General features: G+C 43.8%; 1 protein-coding gene across 1 annotated transcript in view; it reads left to right on the top strand.

Annotated features, from left to right (window-relative positions):
* HRAS (HRas proto-oncogene, GTPase) overlaps positions 1-26713 on the top strand; it is a 234988-nt gene that overhangs the window by 131210 nt on the left and 77065 nt on the right. The window contains exon 2 of the mRNA XM_078682839.1: positions 23982-24118. Coding sequence (XP_078538965.1) covers positions 24008-24118 — 111 coding nt within the window. The 5' untranslated portion in view covers positions 23982-24007. The remainder of the gene's footprint in view (positions 1-23981; positions 24119-26713) is intronic.

Below are 26713 nucleotides of genomic sequence, written 5' to 3'. Positions count from 1 at the left end.
AATATTCAAACATCCACTCACAAATTTTCCAGTCACCACACAAACAAACAACACAAAGTCCTAAACAGCCAATCTAGATTTTTGAAGAAAGGCAAAGCCACTAAACAGAGTACTGCTTGTGATATTAAAAAAGGTGTGCACCACTTTTTCTAAATCAAACATTTATTGGCAGTGCACCCACAGTCTTAATCAAAGTATATAAACAATTGATTGATAGTGGAAAAACAAAAAGGTCTACGCGTTTCAAACCCCACCCACTTGGGGGCTTCTCATCAGGACCAGAAACAACTGTGAAGACAAAAAAGAAACCAGAAATAATCAAGACCTTGACTGGGGATGTAATTTTACAAGCGCTCTGCAGCGTCCACCCTATACCACTGCTTACCAATCTATAATACTGTGCCACCGCCGTGGACTTCCTAGTCCACAATCAATCAAGGTTTCCTAGAATCTTGATTTATGTTGTGAATCTAAAGACAGAAAAGACAGACAAAAAAACGTCTTGTAGTCAAGAACATTCAAAAGTCATATCATGGACAAGTCCTTTTAGTTGATGACGGTCACATACTTCCACAAAAAGTATTCCCAGCGACTTGCTCTTGATACCAATGGACGGGCACCTGAACAAATTCATGAAATATGGGTAAGGGTTAACCACCTTCTTGTCTATAAAGTGGCTCCTCTTAAAGGTTGAGAGGCAAATCCAATATCGAGCGTACCTGTTATTAACGGTGTGTGAGCATGAAAAGCCACTGCTTCTGCCTCCCCCTGCCGCTAGCCGCTGGATCGTTTGGACCCACTGTGAAAAAATACGAACAATTACTTCAATGTGGTCAACCATTCTAGCGCGACCAGTTACTGGCGTCCCGCGTCCCGCACTTCTTACCAAGGATCGTTGTTAAACCGAATCTAGGCACTGCTGCCATAAATTAATCTTAGCTCTGGGGTCTTTTGTAGCTTGACAACAATCTGTTAACTTTCCTTCAAATAAGCTGCAGCCATGCATAAACAGTCAGTGGAGCAGCCTCGCTTTGGTGAAATTTTTACCCAAGGTTTCCTCTTCGAAATCAGTCAGTTTCTTCCTAAGACAATGCAAACGTTTCACAAGGTTTACAGTAAGCTGCAGTCTTGCAATAACCCGAGCACGGGTTAAATGAAGAACTAGCAACAGTGTTTATTAGGTCTACAGGAAATGCTTGAATCACACCTCTGAAGTCAGTAAAAGTGAAGGTTGCAGGTTTTCACTAAGCTATGTCCCATTCAAGAAAACAAGCTTTTGCAAAGCTAATAGATCTCACCTATGCAAGAGCTATTGGCTTTGTCATTTTGTTGTAGCCATGTTGTACACCATCGTGGCTGCTGTTCCGCATTGCTAAAAGTTTGTGGTGTGGCATGAGCACAGAGTGGAGAGGCATAGAGTGGAGGGGAGTAGAGTGGGGTGGCAAAGTGTTGTGGAGTGGCATAGACTCTCATGGAGTAGAGTGGAGAAGCATAGAGTGGGGTGGCGTAGTGTAGACTGACATAGAATGGAATAGAGTGTCATAGAATGGTGGGTTGTGAAGTTGCCTAGAGTAAAGCAGCATAGAGTGGAGTAGAATGTCGTAGAGTAGAGATTGAAGTGGCGTAAAGTGGAGTGTCGTAGAGTGTTCCAGAGTAAAGTGGTATAGAGTGGTGTAGGGTGTCAAAGTGGTATGGGGGCATGACATAGATTTGAATAGAGTGTCAAATTGTTGTGTTGTAGTGTCAAGAGACTTAGAGTGGCATAGAGTGGGGTAGTATAGAGTAGAGTAAAGTGGAAGAGTTTAGTGGAATGAAGTAGAGTGGCCTAGAGTGAAATGGCATAGAGTGTCAGAGCGGCAGGGAGTTGCATAGAGTGGGGTGGAATAGAGTGGCGTGTCACAGAGAGTAGTGTGTCATAGAGAGGAGTATTGTAGAGTGGACTGGAGTGGCTTAGAGTAGTGTAGTGTGGTGGAGTGGCGTGGCAGGATGTAGAATGGAATATATAGTGGCGCACAGTGGAGTGTCAATGTGTACAGTGGAGGGGCGTGGAGTAGAGTGGTATAGATAGTGTCATAGAAAGGAGTGTCTTACAAAGGAGTAACATTGATTGGAGTATTGTAAAGTTGCCTAGAGTGAAGTATGCATGGTGTGGTAGCGCATTGCCTTTAAAGACCACACATTTTCTATGGAAGTAGCCATTACATTAGCACAAACATACCGTTTTACTGATAAAACTATACAGCACACAAATGAAAATGTTTGGATACAGAATAACCAAGTGTATTGATTTGTTTTGATTGTATAAAAATATTTGTTTCCACCACACATCAAATTTTTTTTTAAAAGATTTCATTTGTGCTCTCCTAATTCTGATATATACTGAAATATTTGTACAGTTCACTTAAACATTTACATTTATATGTGTGTAGACGAAAAGAACATCCTACAGCCACTCCTCACATGGTTACTCAATAGTATTGTCACATAAATCCTCTTAATTTGAAGTCTAAGAAAAAAAGTAAACACCAAGCTCCCTCTGAAGACAGTCATACATTTCTACTGTGTCTTTGAATGCGCAGCAAATGTGACCAGACCAGAACAAGATTTCAAGGCCTTTTTACAGAAAACGAGCATTCATGGAAGAATACTGTAAATAGTCAATGCTCCACAGGAGGGACAAACTCAAGCTGGACAGTTCAAAATAAATAAAGCCAGAAAATAGAAGGCAAGCAAATGTGAATTGAAAAACACAAAGCCAATGGTAAGCAATGGGCGGAAGCTTTCAGAGGTGCCGTTAGCAAACCAGACAGTTGTGCTGTTTGGTAGGCTTCTACCTTAAAAAGGTACTTGAAAATGGCTTTAGATTTGTTATCTTAAATTTTGGAATAATATCTAGCAACATGTCCTACCTTGCTCTGTCATTACTTTGTGGACCATTCTGCAGGTACACTGTATTGTTTTTAAAAAAAAAAAGACAGAAAAAAAGCAGGTAGTCCTGCAGTAGGTTTCAAACATGGCATATACATTTTTATGGATCATGCGTACAGATCTGTCGACTGCATACATTCATGTACAACATCTATAATTATTAGTCGGCCTTGGCCTGAATAACCAGATTGAAAAGAGGAGCGACCGAAAGGAGTCCTAAAGTATACTGTTTTATATTATACTTTAATTCTAAAATACTTCCTCTTTGGTTCCTGTTGCCTGGAAATGACTTGCACCATCTAACGGAGGCCTCTGGTTCCTATTCTACCCTAAAGCGGTATTACTTCGACATAAGCAGAACTTGGGTATGAAGTATTATTTTAAGAAAGTATAGAACTGGTCCGTTCTGTCCAACCTGAAAGTGCCTAGAGATTTGTTTTTATGCGTAAAACAAAGCTACTAATTTAGTGAAATTTAATTAAGTGCAACTCTCTCTGTCTCCTTTTCCTTATGCCTGTGTCTCCCTGCCCGTCTGTCCATGTCGACCTGATTCCATAGTTGTGCCTAGGCTATTCCTCCTGTGTTGATGTCCATGTGTCCAATTCTCCCTGTGCCCGTGGCTCTGACACTATCCAGGCGGCCTCGTCCTGTAGGGTGTCTCGCAGTCCTCTCCTGTGCAGAAGCAGCGAAGGACAGTGTAGGCGTTGGGGCAGGGCAGGTAATGGTAGTTGCAGGTGCGAATGCAGAGCTCGTGTCATTGGTTGCGGGTGGTGTCAGGCGCCAGTAGATGGTGGTGCCTCTTTATGGAAGTTCTGTGTTAGTACCAGCAAGTGCTGTTGATGGCTGCAGGCACCAGCAGGCTCAGGCGATAGAGCAATTGACCATGGCACTGATGCAATTTCATTTTAAACAGCCCTGCAGTTGTTTATTTAAATCCTGTGGGGGGTGGAAGACCCCACATTGTGTATCTATTTTTTCATGTGTGTCCTTGCCATTTAATCGTATTTGTGAGTCTAATATTGGAGTTATTTATGTGTCACAGACATTGATTTTCTACCGTGTGCACATAAGCATAAGGATGAGTGCAGTATGCGCATCCCTCTTAATACTGTACATTTCTGCTTTATTGTACCGTCAGGGGCAAGACTTGAATATAAATAGACGTGTATAACACAAACCAAAAAAATGCAGATTTGTATATGGTAGTATCTTTTTACTATAAACCTAGTAGAAAGCCTATATAGAGTGGACAGAGTGTTACATTATACGCTGAATCTTTCAAATTTCTGTTGAGACTGAGGTCACAAGCAACACAATATGTAACTGCCTTGCAAGGTCATGTCCTCCCATGAAAGGCCAGAAACAAATCGAGTGGCTCTGTCATGCTCCTGCACTTCTATGGGGCCTGGAAAGTGTAGGTCTGTATGGGTTTATTATTGTACCTGGCTTAAATTAAAATATTACAGCCACCCAGAACGGATGTAAAGATTCCAAAAATGTTTGAATCAGTTGTTTGCAGTGATGCAGCCATTTTGGGGTCAGGCACAAAGGCTTGTGTCACTGAGTCTGACACAGCATACCTTGCATAATGTCTTTCTATCTCTGCCCCTGTGTCTTTCTCGCTCTCTCTCGCCCTTCCTATTTACCAATTTCCTTCTCTATCTCGTCTCAGAAATCTGTGATTGAGCCGTAGTGGACAAGTGAAAGTCTTGCATGCTTCACTCAGCAGCACATTAGCCCTGCCAGTGAGCTGAACAGGATTTGGAGCAGAGAACATCATGCGGATGAGGCAGTAGTGAAAGGACAGATTGAGAACTGGACCATATCAAGGGGCAGTCAGGGTGTAGAATTTTTTGAAAAATGTGCCTGTTCAAGGGAGCGGATGGTTCAGAAATCTACATGTCAAAAAATGTATTTGTCCCCTTTGGTGACAATTCAGTGAGGTGAGAAATTATGGAAGTGTATTCATTCAACAGATCTATGCTGAAAGCCTCACTGATTGTGCCAGTGCTTGATTTAAGCTTGTTTCCATCGCTTTAAATCATTTTGGTCCATTGTTCCCTTGTGTGTCGCTGGACTTTTTCTTTTATTAAAATGCTGCCTTTTAATTTTGAGCTGGACCAGAGGAAGGAATGTTATTGAAAGTGGAACTAGTGCAAGAGACATGATTGGGAGGACCAATGAGATGAATACTGTTCAGATTGGGCCGGGCCAGAGGAGAGTACTGAGATGGGGCAGGATAGGAGACAGACTATTGAGAGATGGGTAGTGCTGGGGCAGTACAAAAAGCAAGTCCAGGGCTTTGGGTCATAATGATGGGCAGGGTTTCTCTGTTTAGCCTCTTAAGTCAAGCAAGAATTCCCTTTGGGACACCTTAAGTTAATGACACAGCATTCAACAAATAACGAGGATCAAAAACATTGACATAAAAGTAAGCATATGAGGCAATACAAAAACGAAACTATGAAAGGTACTAAACAATTTATTCATACAATGCAAAAGTAAAACATCGTCGAGCACCAAATAAAACAACATCAGTTAAAATAATGGGGAAGAAAATAAATTAAGGAAACATTCAGTTCCTATTTTGCAAAGAACGGAGGTATGTATGAAGAAATTAAATTCAGCAAAAAAAAAATTTTTTGTCAGAATTTTTTCAAAGCGTTATAATACACAATCCTCCTCCTATCATGCGACGCGTTTCGGTGGATCAGATGATACGACCACCTTCATCAGGTATATACATAATTTCTTCCCCAAAACAATTCTGAAAAGTGACAAAAGCTTATTCAGTTTCAGTTTTAAGAATGCATTGTTGGTAATAACCATCTTCAATAGAAAATACACATAACAATAGCAATAAAAAATTAATTTAGTCTAACATTTCAAAAATGACCTCATTGTAATGCCTCAAACAGTTCACATTATAGATAGAACAAACAAAACATCTCTGAACACATAAACATATACATCACATAGCGTTTTCATTGTGTCGTATTTACACAGTTTTGCATTTTTATATTTTGATAGTTCCTCCGTACGGGGCAATTTGAAGTGATACTCTGTATCTGTGTTTTCTGTAAACAGATTACCGAGCCTGAGAGATCTGTGGATCCGTATGTCATGTAAAGATGTTCCATTAAAATAGAAAACTCCTACTAAAGGCAATTGAATTTTTAGAATTTTAAGGTAGGTCAAGTTTAACCATCATACAGCTGCCTTGTTTTGATCATTCCTAGGAGACACCTGGTTATCACTCCTCAATGGTTCTATGAGAAAGTGTTCAATATTGAGGCTGCTGCCCACGTTATCACTTGGTAGTAATAAGTCATCATGAGCTATAAGCCAAATCTATGGGAATATGAACTAGTAGAGCATAATCTATATATTTTCTGTCATAGATCCCTATTAGTAAAGTGTCTCTATGGTATTTTTAAAGTGACAGAGGTCAAATATGTTAAGGTTTCTGTGTAAATATTTGTGATGAAATGCAAAACTGTGTAAATACGACACAATGAAAACGCTATGTGATGTATATGTTTATGTGTTCAGAGATGTTTTGTTTGTTCTATCTATAATGTGAACTGTTTGAGGCATTACAATGAGGTCATTTTTGAAATGTTAGACTAAATTAACTTTTTATTGCTATTGTTATGTGTATTTTCTATTGAAGATGGTTATTACCAACAATGCATTCTTAAAACTGAAACTGAAAAAGCTTTTTTCACTTTTCAGAATTGTTTTGGGGAAGAAATTATGTATATACCTGATGAAGGTGGTCGTATCATCTGATCCACCGATTCGCGTCGCATGATAGGAGGAGGATTGTGTATTATAACGCTTTGAAAAAATTCTGACAACAAATTTTTTTTGCTGAATTTAATTTCTTCATACATACCTCCGTTCTTTGCAAAATAGGAACTGAATGTTTCCTTAATTTATTTTCTTCCCCATTATTTTAACTGATGTTGTTTTATTTGGTGCTCAACGATGTTTTACTTTTGCATTGTATGAATAAATTGTTTAGTACCTTTCATAGTTTCGTTTTTGTATTGCCTCATATGCTTACTTTTATGTCAATGTTTTTGATCCTCGTTATTTGTTGAATGCTGTGTCATTAACTTAAGGTGTCCCAAAGGGAATTCTTGCTTGACTTAAGAGTCTTTTCGGTACCCTATCCCTTTGGTTACGGGGTCCCTCTCTCTTTTATTAGAGCTTTCTCTGTTTAGCTCCAGTATTTTAGGAAAGTAATTAAGAAGACCTGATCAACCAAATATGCTAAACTTGAACCTGCAGCATAAAAAGCGTTCCTAGGTTATGTGAAGTCTGGTGTCGAGAGGTCAGCTTTGCAGCATCACTAATCACACTCACTAGTTTGTGTGATATTGTATGCTCGACTATATTCAGACAGGGGAGGTAGAAGATTGAAGGATGGCTCGATCACCGTCCTGTCCTAATAAAAGTAGATTCCACAAAGATGTTGTCAACCATAAGAAATCAAAAGGAACCCGATGGATTAATCCAGAATGCAGATGCACCTACTAAAAACCACCATGCGGTTTAAAATAGATGTCACCCACATTTTGTGGTATACTTCACCATAGTCCAGAATGACAATGCTTCCGGGTGGCCTTAACTGTGAAGGGATCACTTGATATTACAAGTAGGAGGGATCTAATAAGAAAATTTTAACTCCTACATTATAATTCTGTATGTTAACCTCATGACGTTGGCGTAATTATTATCTCTGTGTCACCTCTTTTTAACCAACTAAGAGGACCCACCAATGAAGATATTATTAAGGATTCCTATTAGTCACTATCTTGTGTGTACACAGTTTGCTCAGGCAGCCGAAGCAGTCGGACCCATCCTTCATTTTTTTCCCCTCAGTAGTTTTTTTATATAGTGCAAACTTGGCCCAAGGGCATTACAGCACTTTACATGAATACCAGATTTCATAACCCAATCGGATTTATTTATTTTTTAATCAAAAGATGTCAAAACAGGAAACAAATAGTAGGAAAAAATATGATCAAGACTTTAACATTATAAAACATATTTTTCAACATTTCTCGGTGTCTCAAATAAAGTACATACGATTATTTAACTTGAGTGACGTTAATTTGAAATACTTTTTTAAATAATGAAACATTTGAGAATACCCCTATGCTCTGGCGATGTTGCCACACGTTACCCAGAATGTCAGTTTTTCATGTCCTCTATTTATGTGTCCTATATTCTGAATAAATGTAAAGCCAGATTATTTTATATTAAGCACGTATGTGAGGTTTTAGTAGAGCATAAATTCTGTACTGTACTGAGTTGCTTCAATGTGCTCTGAAATTGGAGGGTGAAGGAAAATGATACACAATGAAGTAAGCGGTGGGGTGAGCCAGTAATCGAGTCCAGGATTGCCTATTGTGCTGTTCATAGACTGTAGGTTTACATCCTTCTCTCCCGTTTAACGACGCAGGCCAGTTCTTTGTTTTCAGTTATTCAGCTAATGTTAATATGGGGAGGAGCATACGATTCAAAGGGGTGGTTTTCTGGTTAAAATGTTTCCACTGACTTTGAACTCCAAAAACTGAAACAGATCATGCCTGTCCAAAATGATGCTGTGCTTTACAAGCGTCTCCTTGAAGAGTTGTAATGTAACCTAATCTAAAACTCGGGTGTCGAATTCTGGGACCTCATTAGTGTTTTGTTATTTATTTAATTGCGGTGTTGTCTCAACCAAAATCCTTCTTTTTCTCAGGTGAGCTGAGCTAAAATTAACATCAAATAGCATCTCCTAACTTTCTCTGCTCTACTGGGATAAACGGAATGATTTTAGGAGAGGTTGAACACGTCACTGACAATAATTAAATATTTAACAAAACCAAGAGATATAGCTCCGTAGGTTCCAGTGCTTCAAGTAGGCAGGCGATACGCAGAGAGATATGTTCTATTCTGTATATTCTTCAGTTGCAAATTCAAAATCTGGGGGGCTATTGCCCCATGTCCCCCACGCTCCAAAATCTCAAGGAGATAAATTTCCAGGGTCCCTAAGCCCATTCCTATCCTCTCTTTTGTACAGCGTGCTGACCCGGAAGAGAAAGGAGGGCTCGTGTAATACAATGTGCCAAGACAGAAAGGCCCCATCCCCCAGGGTCCGCGGCACCGCAGCCTGTTCCTGGGATGCGCTCACAGTTGCAGAGTGCTGGGGCCTGTCTACACTCCGCAGCCTGCATTAAGCCACCTGATAACCCCTCGGGGCTCCCTAATGAGAGCAGCAGGCACAGACCAGGCAGCTGGCCTTGGTCCAGACTGTCATTTCCTCTCCTAATGTCCCTCATTCGACGCTCGTTGTAGGGCGGCCCACTCCTCCCGTGGAAAGCTCTTATAGATTACGTCTCATCACCAGCCCCCTCCCTGCAGGGACGTCTACGGGCTCCAGTTCAGTTCTTAGGCAAGCCCTTGCTCGCGAGCCCCCACGCGGCCACGCCTGTGCGCGTGCTGAGCTGACAAGGCGGCCTCGAATGGTACGCGCTGTGTCCTGGTGTTCAAAGGTAGCGACTAGACTGCTGTGGCCCTCCTCAGAGTACGAGGGCCGAGGCGGCTCTTGCTGCTGACATGAGCTACTCTACGGAACCCTTATAAGTCCTTTAGAGATATTCTACGCGTGTACTCGACCTTGTTGGTTCTGTCTATTTTTAATATTTATCAAATGGGGCCTCATGGGAGCGACTGAGCGATGTACATAAACACAAATAAATCGAGTTGCTGCAGTAAGGGATTTAAAACAAACAGCAAGAAGGCCTGTAAAAGCTCTTCCCCCCCCCCCCCCCTCTCCAAAAAAGGGAGAAAAACAGGCACTGGATAAGATCAGTGAGGATGCAAACTTGTCAGTTTTTATTTATTTATTTAATGCGATTTTATATAGCGCCAACATTACCCGAAGGTGTCAGAGCGCTTTACAAAAGAACCAGTTGCGTTACATAAGGATTTTGGATTACATGAGTTACATAAGAGATACAAACAGAATTTTTTTGCAAATGTACAAGGTGTAAAGTCACTCAAGGAAGAGATGAAAACAGGAAAAAATTGCACATGTACAAGTTGAAAGTCACTCAAGGAAGAGATACAAACAGATAAACTCTAAAATCACATAAGAATGGTAGTAAGTACAAAAGTCTACGACATATACTAGTGGTTAAAGTTCTATATATACAAATAGTAAATTCACAATGGCTGTTCTCCTGTAAGTAACGGGCTGTTACTACTAGTGTCTATGGATCTTGAGCACTGTTGCACTACCCAGATCCACAGCACAGATTTATTTCCTGGGAAAATGCAGATTGCTTAGTTCCGCGTACATTTTGGACTACTTAAACATTTCCTGCGGGTTTCATACATTTTAGGAAGTTTTCACATATTTTCTATATCGGGCTGAATTTTCAGGCAACCAGTAATTGTGCAGAAAGGAAGGGAGAATGTATAGGGTCAAGAAACATGGTCGCTGCGGTTGCTGTCAACATAAGCAACCAGCACTACTGGCACGTGCTGATGGCGGCACCTCTGGTGAATCATTGGCTCCGTTGAGCAGACCTCAGGTGCATAACGATTCATTGTTGGTAATCAAATTGCTCTGATTCTTTGTCGCTGAGTGTGTGTGTCACGTAGAGCACATTTGTACTTTCTGGATTCATCGAAAGGGGGACCTGAGAAGAATAATGTGAGGGATATAGTGTAGAATTCTAAAAATGAATAAATAGAGCCACTGAGCATATTTTGCTTCATTTTTGCCTTTAAAGTAAAAAAAAGTTAACATACAGATCGACTGGAGTTCATGTATCTATTTTGAGTTTCCATCAAATCTTGCAATTTTCTCAGACACATTTTAAAATGTTTCTGCAGGCACGTGTTTATCTCAATATTTAAATTGCCTCTCTCCCCCTTGGTGTCGGTTTTTTCTATTTGGGTCCTTACTGGCCAGGGGCGGTGTTGTGCATGTATGTATATATTACTTCTATAGCGCAAACCTAGTTGAAAGGTAGCTGAGTGCAGTACATGGTCAACTACAAGCATAAAGTCAATGAGTAGTAGGAGAGGAAGCTGGTTTGTGGATGGTTAATGCATTGTGAAGTAGTGTTCTTTCTTAAATTGGATCTTCTTTGGGGCAGTCATCCTGATGGATACAGCAATGAAGTACCAGATCATCAGAGCATGGATGGAAAAGGTCTGCTGTCTTTTTTTTTTCTTCTTCTTCTTTTTTTACACTTCTTAGTTTGCAGTCTGTTGATGTCTTAGCTTTGGGCGTGTTGAGCACCACTAGAGATGGTGAGCTTGTTTGAAAGATAAGCGGGGTGCTGGTCATGATAGCTTGGTAAACAATGCTGCTGTGTTTGTATATGGTGCAGGCTAGTTTCATCAGGAATGGGGTGATGTGATCATAGGTCTTCAGGCCCTGAATGAGATGTGCAGCAGCATGTAGGGTGCCCTTATTGTGTGGCAGTGTGGAGCCTGGTAGGCCATGGAGTAGGGCATTATCACCATCCAGATGTGCCAGTACGAGGGCTTAAACAGCAGTCCTGAAGTTACTGTTTGGAAGAAATGGTTTGACTTTCTTCAGAAGAGAAAGCAGTTTCCAGATTGTATTTGTTTTTTTGCTAGTGTATTCCCCGAGGGTGAGGTTGGTGTCCACGGTGAATCAAAGTGACTTGGCAATCAATGAAAATTTGAGTTCAGCGCTGTCAAGGTTCATGTCATTGAGTCAGGTTGGTTGTACCTTGTTTGTTGCTGTTCTCAAAAAACAAATGTTGTCTTGGTTGGGTTGAACTTCAGGCAGGTGCTGAGCACTGAGGTCTGGATGATGTGCAGGAAGTGTTAGAGGGATTCGATATCGGAAGTAGAAGTGAATTTAAAGTAGAATTGTGTATCCTCTGCATACTGGTGGATCTTGATGCTGTTATCTGAGTAGAACACCCAAGTTGTTCCACGTAAATGTTAGAGAGGACAGGAGACCCTATGGAACCCTGGGGGCATCCACAGGTGATTGGGATCTTTTGTAACCTGGAGTTGCGTACGTAAATAAACTGGTGTTGGTTGGAAAGGTAAGAGGAGATCCAGTGAAACACATTGCTGGTGAATCCCATTCGAGACTCCAAGGTGCATATGCGAGTGGGAAGGCCGACTCTTTTGAAAGGCAGTTGAGAAGAGCAGCATCAGAACGCAGAAATCATCCTCCTCTGTGGTCAAGAAGGCATCATCTACGCTTTGTAAGTTAGTAGTTTCCATGCTGCAGTGTGATCAAAGCCAATTTGGTAGCCGTGCAGGAGATGGTTTGCATTGATGTGATCTTGGAGTTGAACATAGACTGCATTTTTAATGAACTTACTGGTGAAGATCTGATGAGTGATAGGCCGTAGGTGGAAAAGTAATCAGTGTCTAGTGTAAGTTTCTTTAGGAGTGGGAGGGTCTGGCCTGTCTTGAGAGCTTCTATGAAGATGCCTTGTGTGGAGGGAGTTGAGTATGTCCGCAAGATCCGGACTTTGAAGCCTGACCATTGTGGGATTCTACTGTAAGGGGAGGTTGTAAAGAATGAAGCAAGCCTGGTGTCGTAGATGTGCTGTTTGATTGTCTGTCTTTTTTCACAGCAAGAACCTGATGGTATTTCATTTTTCTGGCGCAGTGGTAGGTGTGCGCATTATTGGGTTGATGCAGTACTTGATTTTCTTGAACAGCGTTGTGCTTCTGTTTGTGGTTTCATTGATATATAGCATTCGGGGCTTACTGTGGAACTTGATAAGGGTTTGGGACCCCAAACATTTGTATGACTCAAACTTATAGCCCGTAGTAAAGATTACTGTGCAGACAGAACAATGTGCCTTGTTTAGAGTAATCTTGTAAGAACTACAGGAGCAAAAACCCTTCAACCACGTTGGGATTGGGGTAAGTAGTATATTGTAAACATATGATATCCCAACTGGTGTTATTTCAAGGCAAATACAATAGATATGTTGAAAACATTATCAAGGAGGGAAAAAGGAGACTCATGATCGTGCAAATAAAGGCGCGATCATACAATGCGGTTCATCTAGAACAATTAGACCTCAATACAACTGGAACCATATTGTTGCCTTGAATCACTGTATATATTTTTGCACCAGTCACCTTGCGCTGTCCGTGCTCTGCACATTGTCACTTGCGTCGCCACCGTGCACACCACTTGCTCCCTTAGAAGCACCAAGTACAATTTGGGTTGTCTTTATTTATTTATTTATTTACAGTGCTGCTACAACTGTAACTTTTTGTTTGTGTTTTGGATATAAATGATTCCATGTGCACATTCATAACTACGTATGAGTCTCCTTTTTCCCTCCTTGATAATGTTTTCAACATATCTATTGTATTTGCCTTGAAATAACACCAGTTGAGATATCATATGTTTACAATATATTATTTAGAGTAAGGCAAGAGGGATACTCTTTAAAAACGCAACAGATATTCCATCCGCCGTAATGCACGTGCCATAGGCTATAGTGCATGTGTGATCAGGTGGACAGGATATCAACACATTTGTCACGGAGTATCCTATCCACCAAACTCTAAATCTGGCCCTGTACAGGGCTTGAAAAATCAAAAAAGTTACTAGACCTGCAGGTCTAGTAATTAAAAAAAATACTCAACCTAAGTTAACAAGCTTTAAAGGCATTTTTATTGCTCATCAGCTTTGTGAGCAATAAAGATGCCTTTAAATCCTGCTACCTTGTCAATGCCATTTGCTCTGCTTTCAGACAGAGGTCAAAAGTCAGTTTTTCTTCCTACTTGCCAACAAGAACGAGAAGGACCAAAATTAAATCTGGCTCGCAATTGCGAGCTGTCGAGAGTCCTGCTAAATCTTTAAAATACGTTTAGTCTTTACTTGCAACAACTAATTGTACAACCCTTACCTTCTGGGGAACATTTTCAGTCACTTACACCATAATGAATAGCAGTTAAAAATAATATGGGAGCCTACAGGACAATGTTATTGAACTTCGATCCAGTTTCTACCAATGCTCAAAAGCATGCTAAAATGTTCCCCAAATAATTTTAAGAAACCAGTAAAGGTAAAGGCGGTGACACCCATTGTGGAAAAAAAAGTACAAACACTCATCCAGTGACCCAATCTACATCAGAGGCCAAGTCCCCTTTGACTCCTTAATTGTTGAAACCATAGGCGTTGTCCCTACGCACCGTTAGGAGGGCAAAAGACTAGATGCTGTGGTCAAAAAAGAGGTGGTAGGAGCAGCTACACATTGGTGCATATCAAATTCTGCCAGACTCTTCTCCATTTATGACCGGTTTTAATGAAAGGAGATGCAGGGAGAGTGTGGATGGGATAGTGTCCAAAGGCAAGACCATCTTAGAGACCAACACTTGTTGCATGCTCAATTCTGCGGACACACCCTGCAGTGGTATTAACACGAGCGCCCTCTTGAGAAACTACGACTGGCGTTTCATCTTTGGGTTTAAACTCAAAGTGAAGCAGCATCTCCTCAAATCCCTTTTGACAGGGAGCATCTCTTTGGACCCCCCCAGGTTGATGAGATTCTAGACGAAAAGAAAAGGACGCCAAGATCGCCAAGTCCATGGGCACCTGCAAACTCCAGCTACAAGATGCACTTTTCACAAACCGCCATAGGGAGGAGATAAAGTTGTCTCCCGGACTTGCTTAATTCTTATCAAATACAACACCGCAATTTCTACCAGCATATGGGAAAGGGCCAAGGTGGCTCCAGTGAAGGAGCTTCCACCTCTAAACAGTGACTCACCATTACCCCTGCATACATCTGCCAGGGATAGAATGCAAGATTTCCTCTCTTGCTGGGAGTAAATCATATCAGACCAAAGGGTTTAGCTATGATTTGCCACTTTTACTGCCTACCACTACACACATGCCCTCTCAACTTTCCACCCCACTGACACGTCCTCAGCTGAGATCATCTATGGCTACTCAAGAAAGAGGTATATGCACTCCTCTAAAAAGGAATGCTGGAAAGGATGCCTCCACACCATCAAGGAAAAGGAGAGTGCTCTTTACTTCCTCACTCTCAAGAAGGGCTGCCCCCTAAGGCCCATTCTGGACCTCAAACCTCAACAAAAACATCTGTTTAACACTTCCATATGACATTGTTGCAAAATGTCATGTCTCTGCTCTGACAAAGCGACTACATAACACTTGATCTCAAACATGTGTACTTTCCTATACCTGTCCACTTTTCCCACTTTACCTTTGCTTTGTGGTAAGTGGGCATCAATGCTAGTTCAAAATGCTCACTTTGGGGTCACCACGGATCTGCAGTGTTCACGCACTGCCTAGGAGTGTTGGGTGTCCATCTGCAAAGGGGGTGTGCCATTCATGTCTTCCCCCTATCAACGATTGACTGATTGAGAGCGGTGGGAGACAGCAATGCCTAGTCGCACTCAAGTGACGATTTGCCAGCTCCACAGCTTGGGATTCACCATAAATGCTATCAAATCTCACCTTCACTCTCAACAGATCAGCCCTTCTTGGAATCTGTGTTGAACGCTGTTTGGCATTCCAGCAGCTACTGCCTCTGTTTCAGCACAGTCATCAGCTCTGGGTCAGAACCGCGATACAGTTTCTCAGAATGCTGTTCACACATTTTCATTGTACCACATGCTCCTCATGTTCCCACTACAAGAGTGGCTTGCGAGGCAATGTTCACAAGCAAAGGGGCAATGGGACATTTTGTTGAAGAACCGCACTCACGGCTGTCTGCACTGGTGAAAAGACAACAACTTGTTGCATGGTAGGCCTTTGTCAGACCCACTTCTGCAAGTGACCATTGCCACAGACGCCTACCTTGCAAACCGAGGATCACATCTCAGTGTTGTGACTGTGAGGGGGTGTGAGCCCCTCAACACATGGGATTACATTAGATTCCTACTATTACTGACCATACACTTTAACCCTCAAAGCATTCTTAAAGGTCATATGGGGGACAACAGTCCTCATCAAGACGTACAGTATGATGGCCATATATTACCTGTAGAAATAGGGTGGTAGACAGACCCCCAGCTTGCAGCAGTAGGGTGGGGCATTTGACATTGGGTGGTGAACCACAACATTCAACTCCTAGCAGAGCATCATCTGGGGATTCTCGACAACTGTAGTCCTACTCAGCAGGACTGACAACAGGTCCATGAGTGGGAACTTCACTCGTAAGTCCTACCCAGGCTCTTTCAGGAATAGGGCAATGCACAAATGGACCTGTTTGGCACCCTGGAAAACTCAAAATGTCCACACGTCACCTCTGGTACTCATAACCACAGACAATGCACTATGGATGCTTTTCCTCCTCCCACCTCTCCTGTACGTGGTAAGGAAAATGAGACCAGTGTCTGTGACCCACATCCTGATGTCCTCCACCTAGGCCAAGCAGCCTTGGTACTCCATGTATCTGGAAATGTCCCATCAGCCCCCATGAGACGCTTTCCCATAGGCTGGACCTTCTCACCAGAAACAATGCCAGATATCTAGTGCCCAATTAGCTCAACCTAGCGATCTGGCACCTGATGTCCTAGAGTTTGAATATGTCATCCTCCTTCTGCAGGAGGTGTGTAGGTCCACCACACTGGCCTATTACGTGGCATATTGGAAAAGGTATGTCCTTTACTGCCTTTCCAATATCTAGGCCCTGTGGAGGCTAACATCCGGGACATTGCCTGCACCTTGCTGCTGTGGCAGCTTACATGCACATTCATCCCGCTTTAGAATCCCAATGGTCAATACTTTTGTGGTGGGTCATGCCTCCTCGAATTCCTCCTTTCCCTGAGTGGAAACTCAACATAATCCTCACGAGGCTCATAATGCCACCTTCAAACTGTTACATTCATGCCCCTTACAGTTCCTTCCCTGGAAGGTAGCCTTCTAAGTGGCCATAACACCCCCCAAGCGGGTTAGCGAGCTGCAGGCACTCGCCATGCAAGAGTCATTTGTTCAGGTTCACAAGGATGGGGTTGTACTCGCAACCAATCCCAAATTTCTCTTAAAGGTGGTTTTGCCCTTTCACTTCAGTCAGACGATGGAGTTCCCAGATTTCTTGCCGCAACTTCATTCAGTAGCTGAAAACGTTTTATGAACGCTAGATATCAAACAAGCTCTTACATTGACAGGACCAAGCCTTATTGCAAGTCTGATCAACTTTTTGTAGTCTTTAATATAGGATTGCATTTATAATGTTTCGCAAAGGCAGGTATTAAAAGATGGATAATTAACTTGATCAGGAACCCAAAGGAGCCCTGGCAAATTTTGTCAGGACAACACCTTCTTTTGCGACATATACTACAAATGGAGTAATGTCACTACACACAATGAATAGATGCCTATATGTAAGTAACATTTGCCTTACCCTAGCAAAAAACTGATCCAAACGGATAAAGAAGGCCAGATATTGTTCTAATTGATCTTCAAATCCGAGTTCAAACGGGGGACTGGTTGTGTTGGAAATGGGCTATCATTCACAGAAGTTTCTTTGTGAATAGCAAACTGAAGGATATCCTGAACAAATGACTCTGGTTGAAATGCTTAAGTTGTGGGGGCACTCAAGTGATATGTGGCACCCTCTGGATAGAGTCTTTTTCATCTGTAGTTGTAGAGCTGGGGCTTAGTCACAGGCGACCACAAGAGAAATGGAAATGGTTGAGATGTTTCCATAGCCATCCTCATACAACACTGTACGGCCCCTGCCTCACCACAAATGTCAAGGGTGAAAGGGAAAAACCTTTGTGTTTCTCTCTGGCTGTAAATGGGTAATTAAGGCACCCACTAAATCGACCGTAATGGTAACTACAATCAATCAATCAGAACATTTGTAAAGTGCATTCTTACCCTTGAGGGTGTCTCAAGGCGCTGGGGGGGAGGGGGAAAGCTGGTACTGCTCGAATAGCCTGGTCTTGAGTCTTCTGAAGGTTAGTAGGTACTGGGTCTGACATAGGAGGATGGGGTTCCAGGTCTTGGCGGCGAGGTGGAAGAACGATCTGCCGGAGGTCGCTCTTCAGATGCGGGGTACTGTGGCGAGGGCAAGGTCGGCGGAGCAGAGCTGGCGGTTGCAGGTGTAGAAGCTGAGTAGTCTGAGGTATGCTGGTCCGGTGTTGTGGAGTGCCTTGTATGCGTGGGTGAGGAGCTTAAAGGTGATCCTCTTGTTGACAGCCAGCCAGTGCAGGTCTCTTAGGTGGGGTGTGATGTGGCTGCGGCGAGGGATGTTGAGGATCAGGCGTGCAGAGGCGTTCTGAATGCGTTGAAGGCGTTTCAGGAGTTTGGCCGAGGCTCCTGCGTAGAGGGCGTTTCCGTAGTCCAACCTGCTGCTAACAAGGGCCTGGGTGACCGTTCTTCTTCTTTCTGTGGGGATCCACCTGTAGATCTTGCGGCGCATGTGGAGGGTGTTGAAGCAGGTGGATGAGACAGCGTTTACCTGCTTTGTCATGGAGAGGGTAGAGTCGAGGATAAAGCCTAGGTAGTGTGTGTGGTCGGTGGGTGTTGGGGCTGTTCCCGGTGCGGTCGGCCACCAGGAGTCGTCCCAGGCCGAGGGGGTTGATCCGAGGATGAGGACTTCCGTCTTGTCAGAGTTTAGCTTCAGTCGGCTGTTCCTCATCCACTTGGCAATGGCTTTCATTCCTTCGTGGAGGTTGGTTTTGGCGGTGTGGGGGTCCTTGATGAGGGAGAGGATCAGCTGGGTGTCTTTGGCGTAGGAGATGTTGAGGTAATGCTGTCGGGTGACGTGGGCGAGCGGTGCCATGTTGATGTTGAACAGTGTTGGGCTGAGGTATGAGCCCTGGGGTACGCTGCAGATGATCATGGTGGCTTCGGAGTGGAGTGGGAGGAGGTGGGGGGAGGCGGAAGCTCTGGGTTCTGCCGGAGAGGAAGGAGGTGGTCCAGTCCAGGGCCTTCTCTTGGATCCCAGCATCGTGGAGGCGTGTGTGTAGGGTGCGGTGGCAGACCGTGTCGAAGGTGGCTGACAAGTCCAGGAGGGTGAGGGCTGCGGTTTCTCCATTGTCTAGCAGGGCCCTGATGTCATCTGTGGGGACAATAAGGGCAGTTTCGGGGCTGTGGTTGCTGCGGAACCCAGACTGAGACGGGTCCAAGATGCTGATCTCCTAGAGGTAGCGGGTCAGTTGTCTGTTGACGGTCTTCTCAACAACCTTCGCCAGGAACGGGAGCGGGGAGATGGGCCGGAAGTTCTTTCGGTCCTTGGGGTCGGCCTTGGGTTTTTTAAGTAAGGCATTGATCTTAGCATGCTTCCAGCTCTCCGGGAGGTTGCTGTCTCGAAGGAGATGTTGATGGCTTTCCGGTGATGGGGGTGATGGTGGTGCTGGCTTTGTTGAAGATGTGGTGTGGGCATGGGTCCGACGGAGATCCGGAGTGGATGGTGTTCATGATTTTGATGGTGTCGTTGTTGTCTATGTTGGTCCAGGAGAGCAGGGGGATGGTGGACGTGGGGGCGGAGGTCTCAGCTTCAACGCCACGACCGCCCCGACAACCACTGTCTCAGATGTCTGCAATCTTGCGATGGAAGAAGGTGGCAAGGGAGTCGCACAGGTCTTGCAAGGATATGATGTTGTTGGTTTTAGAGCTGGGGTTGGAGAGTTCCTTCACGATGTTGAAGAGCTCTTTGCTGTTGTGTGGGTTGTTGTCTAGGTGGTCTTTGAAGGAGGCCCTTTTGGCGGATCTGATGAGGTGGTGGTGTCTGCGGGTGGCGTTTTTGTGGGCTGCAAAGCTGTCCGGTGTCCGTTCATGGTGCCATTTCTTTTCTAGCTATCGGCAGGTTTGCTTGGAGGCCTGGAGGTCTTCAGTGAACCAGCTGGCTTTCTTGCTGGTGTGGCTGTTGGAGGGTTTCTTGAACGGGGCGAGAGTGTTGGCGCAGTCGTTGGTCCACTGTCTGAGGTTGCGGGCGGCGTTGTCTGGGTCGGTTGGTGGGCTCCGGCGAGGGAGGTGGAAAGCTGGTCTTCAGTGACCTTGCTCCAGCAGTGCCGGGGCATCTGTTGGGTGCGGTGGTTTGGGGTGGTTTCCGGAAGGTGAAGTGTATGCAGCGATGGTCGCTCCAGTGGAGTTCGGTGGTGTGGTTAAAGGAGACGTGAGAGGTTACGGAGAAGATGGGCTCAAGTGTGTGGCCGGCTGAGTGGGGGGGTGTTGTGACGAGTTGTCGGAGTCCGAGGTTGTAGATCAGGGTGGTGGAGTTGGTGGCGTTGTTGTTCTCTAGGTGAAAGTTCAGGTCCCCGAGGAGGATGTAGTCTGTGGAGGTGAGGGCTAGCCAAGCACACAGGAACCGTATTCTCGATGGGTAAATTATAGGTTTTAAAAATGGTCAGAGACAAGACAGTAAGCCTCAGGCGCAGATATGTAGGCTGCACATTTCCATCACCAACAGTTAGTTATGTTGAAATTTGCTCCCAGGATTCTTTTCATTAACACATAACTGGTAACTGCGTTGTACGGTCCTGTATTACATCTAGCGTTACTGGTGACCTCCTAAACCACAAGACCAGAGGCTTAATGGTTTGTAAATGTAACTAGAACTTAAAGATAGTAGTTTTGGACCATGTTACCCAATTATTGAATTTGCCTTATAAGATGTCCTTTTTGGCGCTTTATTTGTTCCTCCAAGCCACGTTATCCTTGTAGCCCTGACAATGGCTAAAATCTGCAGACTAGTCTGAGGGTTGTTATAGTGCAATCCATGTTTGACCGCAATTCGAAATATTTTCCAAACATAAGTTTGGGTTTAACCTGGGCCACCCTGACTCCTCTCTCTGGGTAAATCATTTCACTAGTTTCTCAATTGTGTACATTTCCTCAACAATAAAAAATGTACCAGAGAGTTATTTTGCTCAACACGTGGTTTATGGTTATGGAGAGGCATGTGCTAATAACTTCGCATCAGTATCCTGTGCTTATGTGTTGTAATTATGTACGATGGCAGCTCTGGGCCAGGTCCAAGATCTGGGCAGGATGAAGGATGAAGCACTCTGAAGTGAACCTTTCTGCAGCACCTTTGTGTTTCATTGGCTTGTGTCAGTGCCTTTAACAAATGTTGCGGTTAGGGACATATCTTCACTGCTGGGCTCCAGCGTCAGAAAAGATCTGTCACTGCCTAATAAAAACTATAACCGAACTTGTAAAACTTGAAGTCCAACTGATGGCCCTGTGTTTTGTGGGTGGTAGGGTGTCCGGTTTCCTTTGAGGCGGATACATTAACTTTTCTGAGGGATGCTTGTATGCATTCCCTCCCCTCCCAAAAGTCCACCATGTGGTCGCCTCATTGACTGTACTCCGTCGGCTAATCTAAACTTGGGCATAGCAAAACTGATTATTTGAATGCTTATTACAGGACAAACGCAGGGTCCTTGATCATCTGCATGAGCAGTTCTTTCCCTCTTAGAAACCGCGGAGGCGTCTCCATCCATCGCGTCTACGTCTGAGCTTGAGCATGGTACCTGAAGGATCAGCACCTACATGGGAGCCTCAGCACATGTGCCAGATGAGAATACAGAAATACATCTTTGTCGGTGGAGCTTTGTCTTGTATATACAGTACACCTTTCTTGTTGAGATATCAAGTTGGACACTTTTAAGAGCACATGCCTACTTGTTCTAGTTTCTATTGACCAGTGGCGGCCGCTATTTACCGGGGTATCGGGCGGGGGGATGGGGAGTGTTGTAAATGGGAAAAAACAAAAAAAAAAACCACTTGCGTTCAGGCCGGCCACCTCCTCTCTGTCCGCTCGTCACCACCTTTCGCTCCAGGAAGCAGGAACACGAAGCACCCAGGCTCCTGACTCCCCAAGCAAATCACAACGCTGCAATGCAGTGCTGTGATTGGTCTGAGCACCATGGATCGGCCTTCAGGAAGGGATTGGGAGCCTGGGGCATGTTCTGCACCCAGGCTGTAATGCAGAATGGGTGCAGAACATGCAAAGTGCGCATGATGGTATGGCCAGTCCGAGAGGGCTGGTCAAATCATCTTTGCACACCTTGGAGAGAGCAAACAACTCCTCCCCTGCCCTTTTCTGGCAGTCCAGCCCCGCCCCGGGAAAGGAAAACTGAAATGATTATATGGTAGTTATCATTTTAGTTACTACTGCTCACAGAGCAGTAAGGCGACGGTCCTCTGCCTTAGCGGAAATTTGCCAAAGGTTTATTACTGCTATGTTATTTCTGTTATTTCTCGAGGTAGTTTAAGTGACGTGGTCCTGCTCGATAAAGGAGGAGTACGTACCACTAGCAAAATTCTGATGTTAATACAGACGTAGTCAGAAAAAAAGTGCAGTAACTGTTACCGCAAGTTATTCCTACTTTTTTTTTTTAATCTCTGGGGAAGTGGTTCTCAAACGTCTGACTTCTCTGGGCCGCCATTTATTCATTACTGGAATGTGAAAACTCCACTGAATCATTATTGGTATTTGGGACCCCCACTGAGGCATTACTGGAAGCTGTGGACCCCGGCATACGCACTTTTAATGATTTGAACTTCAAAACAATACACCAAAATACAGAAAGAACCATTCCTCAATTACACAAATGATGAAACATTTTATTTAAGTCACAAACAAATAAAAAAAAATTTAATCCGAAGGTTGGGGCTTTCTGAAATTCAACTCGGGCTGCCAATCTTCCATGCTGTCTTCTGTTTGATGCATTTGCACTGTTTGTATGAATGAATCAGAGGACACCAACTTAATTTTTAGCCTCCAATTTCAGATTCCTTCACACTTACTCAACGTTTCAAAATTTTAAATTGTGCTTCTTTATTTATATGCTCCTTATTAACCTGTTAATATTATTTTATATTCTAAGCAGTCTCATACCCCCTGAGTAGTCGTCGCAGACTCTGAGTTCCCGGATCATAGGTTAAGAACTGGTGCTTTAGAATAATACCATTGTAACGGTGATACCATGTTTAACAATAACACCTCTTTCGGGTATAGCCCCATGATTTAATGCAAGGCTCTGAAGAAAGTAACTGTTTATTTGGCTATGTACAGGAAACCCTCATTTTAAAACGGTGGCTTCCTATAGATTGCATCTTTTGCCTTGGAGGAGAGGTCTCCCTGCTAGTCATCATGTTGTGCTATTAAGTCAGGCAAGTCAAGAATCACTTTCGCTACAAATCCTATGTTTATGCGCAAACAAAACAATACTCCTTACCCATCCACACTTCAGAAACATTGCACAGTCTGTGAAAATGGCTACTATAAATTGGTCCACTGGACAAACGTATAATTTTAGTCGTATTTCTCTGCTGTTTGTGACTATAATAAAAATTCTGCTGGTCAGTGAACTTTCATGGCATCCATTTTCTGTTAGTGTGTTGTATCCTCCAGTGTGTTGTTGCATCCAGTTTTAACGGCATCTGAGTAGCGACATATTTTCTTGGCTGTTCCCCGAGGGGTTGTGTATGCACTCTCACCCTAGTTAAGGTAGCTTTCCAGAAGCAAGTTGTGCCTTTTACATGTGGGGCAGCAGCTTGAGCCAGCCCTAAGGCCTTCTGCAAATGCTACTCTGGTTGCCAGCTGAAGATCACATGTTTCTTATGCGCAAGCATTGTTTCCTAGTCTTGACGCCTCATATGTAGACTAACCAGTAAACCATCTTACAGTTTGTTATTTGGGAATCCACTCTAGTGCAGCGGCAATGCAATGAAGAGTGCCATTTGTAAATCTAATATTTCATCCATTGACCATGCCCATCCACCATCCTTGGTGCAGCTGCTGCCATACAAATATGCCTCGCCACTACATTATATTGTGACACAACATATTGAATTATCTGGGCTCTGATTGATTGCTACAGGCATTCAGAGTGTAACTAGTGCTGAAGAATAGTGGTACAGGTGTGTGGTGTAGGAACTGTTCTGAGGAGCGTGTCTACTATAGGATTGCGGTGTTTCAGAAGTTGGGTTGCCTCATTTGGAGCATTCCATCTGCTACTGCCTCTCATTAAGCCTTGCCATATACCAGTGATGTTGCTGCACCTGTATACTTTTCTGACTGATGTGTCTCTTCCTGCAGAGTGATCCCGAAGGCAGCCTTCGAAGATGACGGAGTACAAGCTGGTGGTGGTGGGAGCAGGTGGTGTTGGGAAGAGCGCTCTGACCATTCAACTAATTCAAAACCACTTTGTAGATGAATATGACCCCACGATAGAGGTAAGACGTTTAGAGCACTTCTCTCCATTTTGCCTTTTCTCTCCTACAGATTGGTCCTCTCTTTCACTTTCTTTTTTATAAGAACAATACTGAAGTTTTGTCAAGTAGAAAGAAACGTTTGCATTTCAATTGTGAATATTGCTTATGCAAGGTGTTCGATCCGTAGAAGTGGGCAATAACACCCTACATTCTTCATCCGGGCAAGCCTAGAGCCAAATGCACGGTGCAGCTACCCCTTCTTCATTGGGTAAAATGATGTGTTATGTTACCTCAAAAGGCCTTTTGTAGAAACTGTGTCACTTTATATAATTTAAACTGCATTAGGTTGCTCGGTATTATGTTCATAGATACCTCGTACATTAGCTTGTATTGCATTCTAAAGTCTAGTTCAATGTGCAGTTCAGACCCTTCAAGTTTTTTTAAATACAGTAGCTTAGATGGCTGAATGTCATTATGGGCCGTGATAAAGATCTTATTTTATGCAACTACTACCAAGCTGTCATTAATGTTGTACCACTTCTGGAAAGATGTGGACCATTGTGCCTAATTTACGTGTATATCACAAACTTGCAGTGACTAAGTCAGTGCAACATACATGCAAGGAATTGTAATTACAAGTCCTCAACAAAAAGATGCCCATGCTCACAGCTATGTGGGTATTGGGTATCCAGAGAGTGCAAGATGTTTCGGATGGATACGTCAAACCTCAGATTCCTCATCTGCAGAATATTCCCAAGGATCCCTGTGTATCTTAGTGGACTGAAAACGCACCAGAGGGACCAGCAAGAGTGCAAAAAAATACACAGCATGGCCTCCTTAAATGCCTCAACCTGCTGTGGTGTCGCTGATGGTCCAGGGAACTTGGGGCTCATTGGAATAAACCGCTTAATTGGCTCCCAAGTTGAAAACCAGGAGCAAGATCGGGTGGCACCTTGATGCCCTCACGACTTCTCTATTGATAGAGAGTGGCGGGATGGGGTTGAGTCCTACTTCACTTTGCTATTTCCACTTGGACTTTAACTTACAGTGGAACTTTGACTGCAAACAAGACTTCTCACAGGAGCTGCCCCGAGCAGAAGGGGGACCGCGCCCTGGACTTAGGCTAGAGTGGATCTTACATGAGATCTGTGACTTCTTCCAGTGTGTGGCAACATACAGTTTCAGTTAACAGGCTTGGATCACGTTCGGGTGTATGAGAGCACACTCCTTGCATGACTTAGTCGTGCCTCGAGCCCAAAGACACACCTTGCGTGGATCCATTTTCGACCTCTGTTTTCTTCAGTCACTCCATGGTTTGAAACCTGTAGTTGTTGGTGAGGACAGCCGACATTGTTCCCTTACATACTAGATTTATTTTGCAGAGATTCATCGTAAGACTGACTGAATTGGGAGCAGAGCTCCCAACCCACGTTCAAAGGTGCAAAAAAAAAAAGAACTGATGTCCGCACGCTGGGGTGGCACTTGTATGCGGCTCCGTTCCTTCACTTAATTGGCAGAACGAAGTCAGTGCAGAGCTGCAAGGTGCCACCTAGCAGAGCACAGGAGCACTGCTATTAAAAGTTTACGGAATTAGTCTGGTGCCTGGGTAATAGTCTAAATGGTGAGGAATCTATTAGAAAGAGTGTTACCGAAGAGGAGTAGCTTGCTCTTCTAGTTCTAGCTGAAGGTGGTAATTGTTGGCTGGAATTAGATGGTGAAGTCTCGCATGGCTGTATAGCAACAGGTTTTAGGTGTGCAGTAGTCTTGTGTAACAGCTTGGTTTTGCTTTGCAATCTGTGTAGCAGCTGGGACTAGGTGAAGTCTCGCATGGCTGTATAGCAGTTTGCATAGGGTACGCAGAAGTGTTGTGTAATAGCTAGGTTTTGGTTTGTATTACTCTGGCATTTGTGATCAATCAAAATTTACCTAGACTCTAATATCTTCCCAAAAATGGAATAGAAAAATGACCGGATCCAGGAGGCTGATGCAAAAGACACAAAAGTGGTTTTCCATGTGTATACAACCACATCCTTGTCCCCCCCTCAACCCCCCCCCCCCCTTAGGGTTTGCTTGCTTTCATCTCACCCACCCCTGGATATTCACCTGGCAGCCTGCAGTTGAACCCGCTTTTCCTTACCTTAAACTGGGTATAGTCTGTATACATCTCGAAATTTATATCCATGTATCTCAGCCAACTGTTCCTTATACAGGCTGAACAAAGGTGGGAAAAGTGCTGAACCCTGAGGAGCTGCACATCTAGTAGCTGACGAAATACTCCTGTCAAACACAAATTTCAGGTTCATCAGAGCCAGTCAGTGATCTCTAGCAGGGCCACCCCATGCACCACCCTGCATCGCAGCTGGTTGGTATCAGTGACGCAATGTATCTCCAGGAGTTTCAGCAGTTGTTCATACAAAATACCTCCCATGATCTTAGTAATTAAAGGGAGCTTAGAGATTGGCAAACTAGTGAAGTCACAGCTACTAATTACAATGTAGCTGGCACTGGCCCAGAAGTAAAGCTATAACAGATAATCTATGCATGGGCCGGCTGTACAATATTAGCTATGTTCTTGATAAATAATGTTGGTCAGCAGGTCCACTGAAGAGGAAGAAG

The sequence above is a fragment of the Lissotriton helveticus genome, chromosome 3_1, assembly GCF_964261635.1.
Source record: "Lissotriton helveticus chromosome 3_1, aLisHel1.1, whole genome shotgun sequence".
NCBI lineage: Eukaryota > Metazoa > Chordata > Amphibia > Caudata > Salamandridae > Lissotriton > Lissotriton helveticus.
The sequence above is the reverse complement of the archived record's forward strand: the minus strand, read 5'-3'. Positions and strand labels throughout refer to the sequence as shown.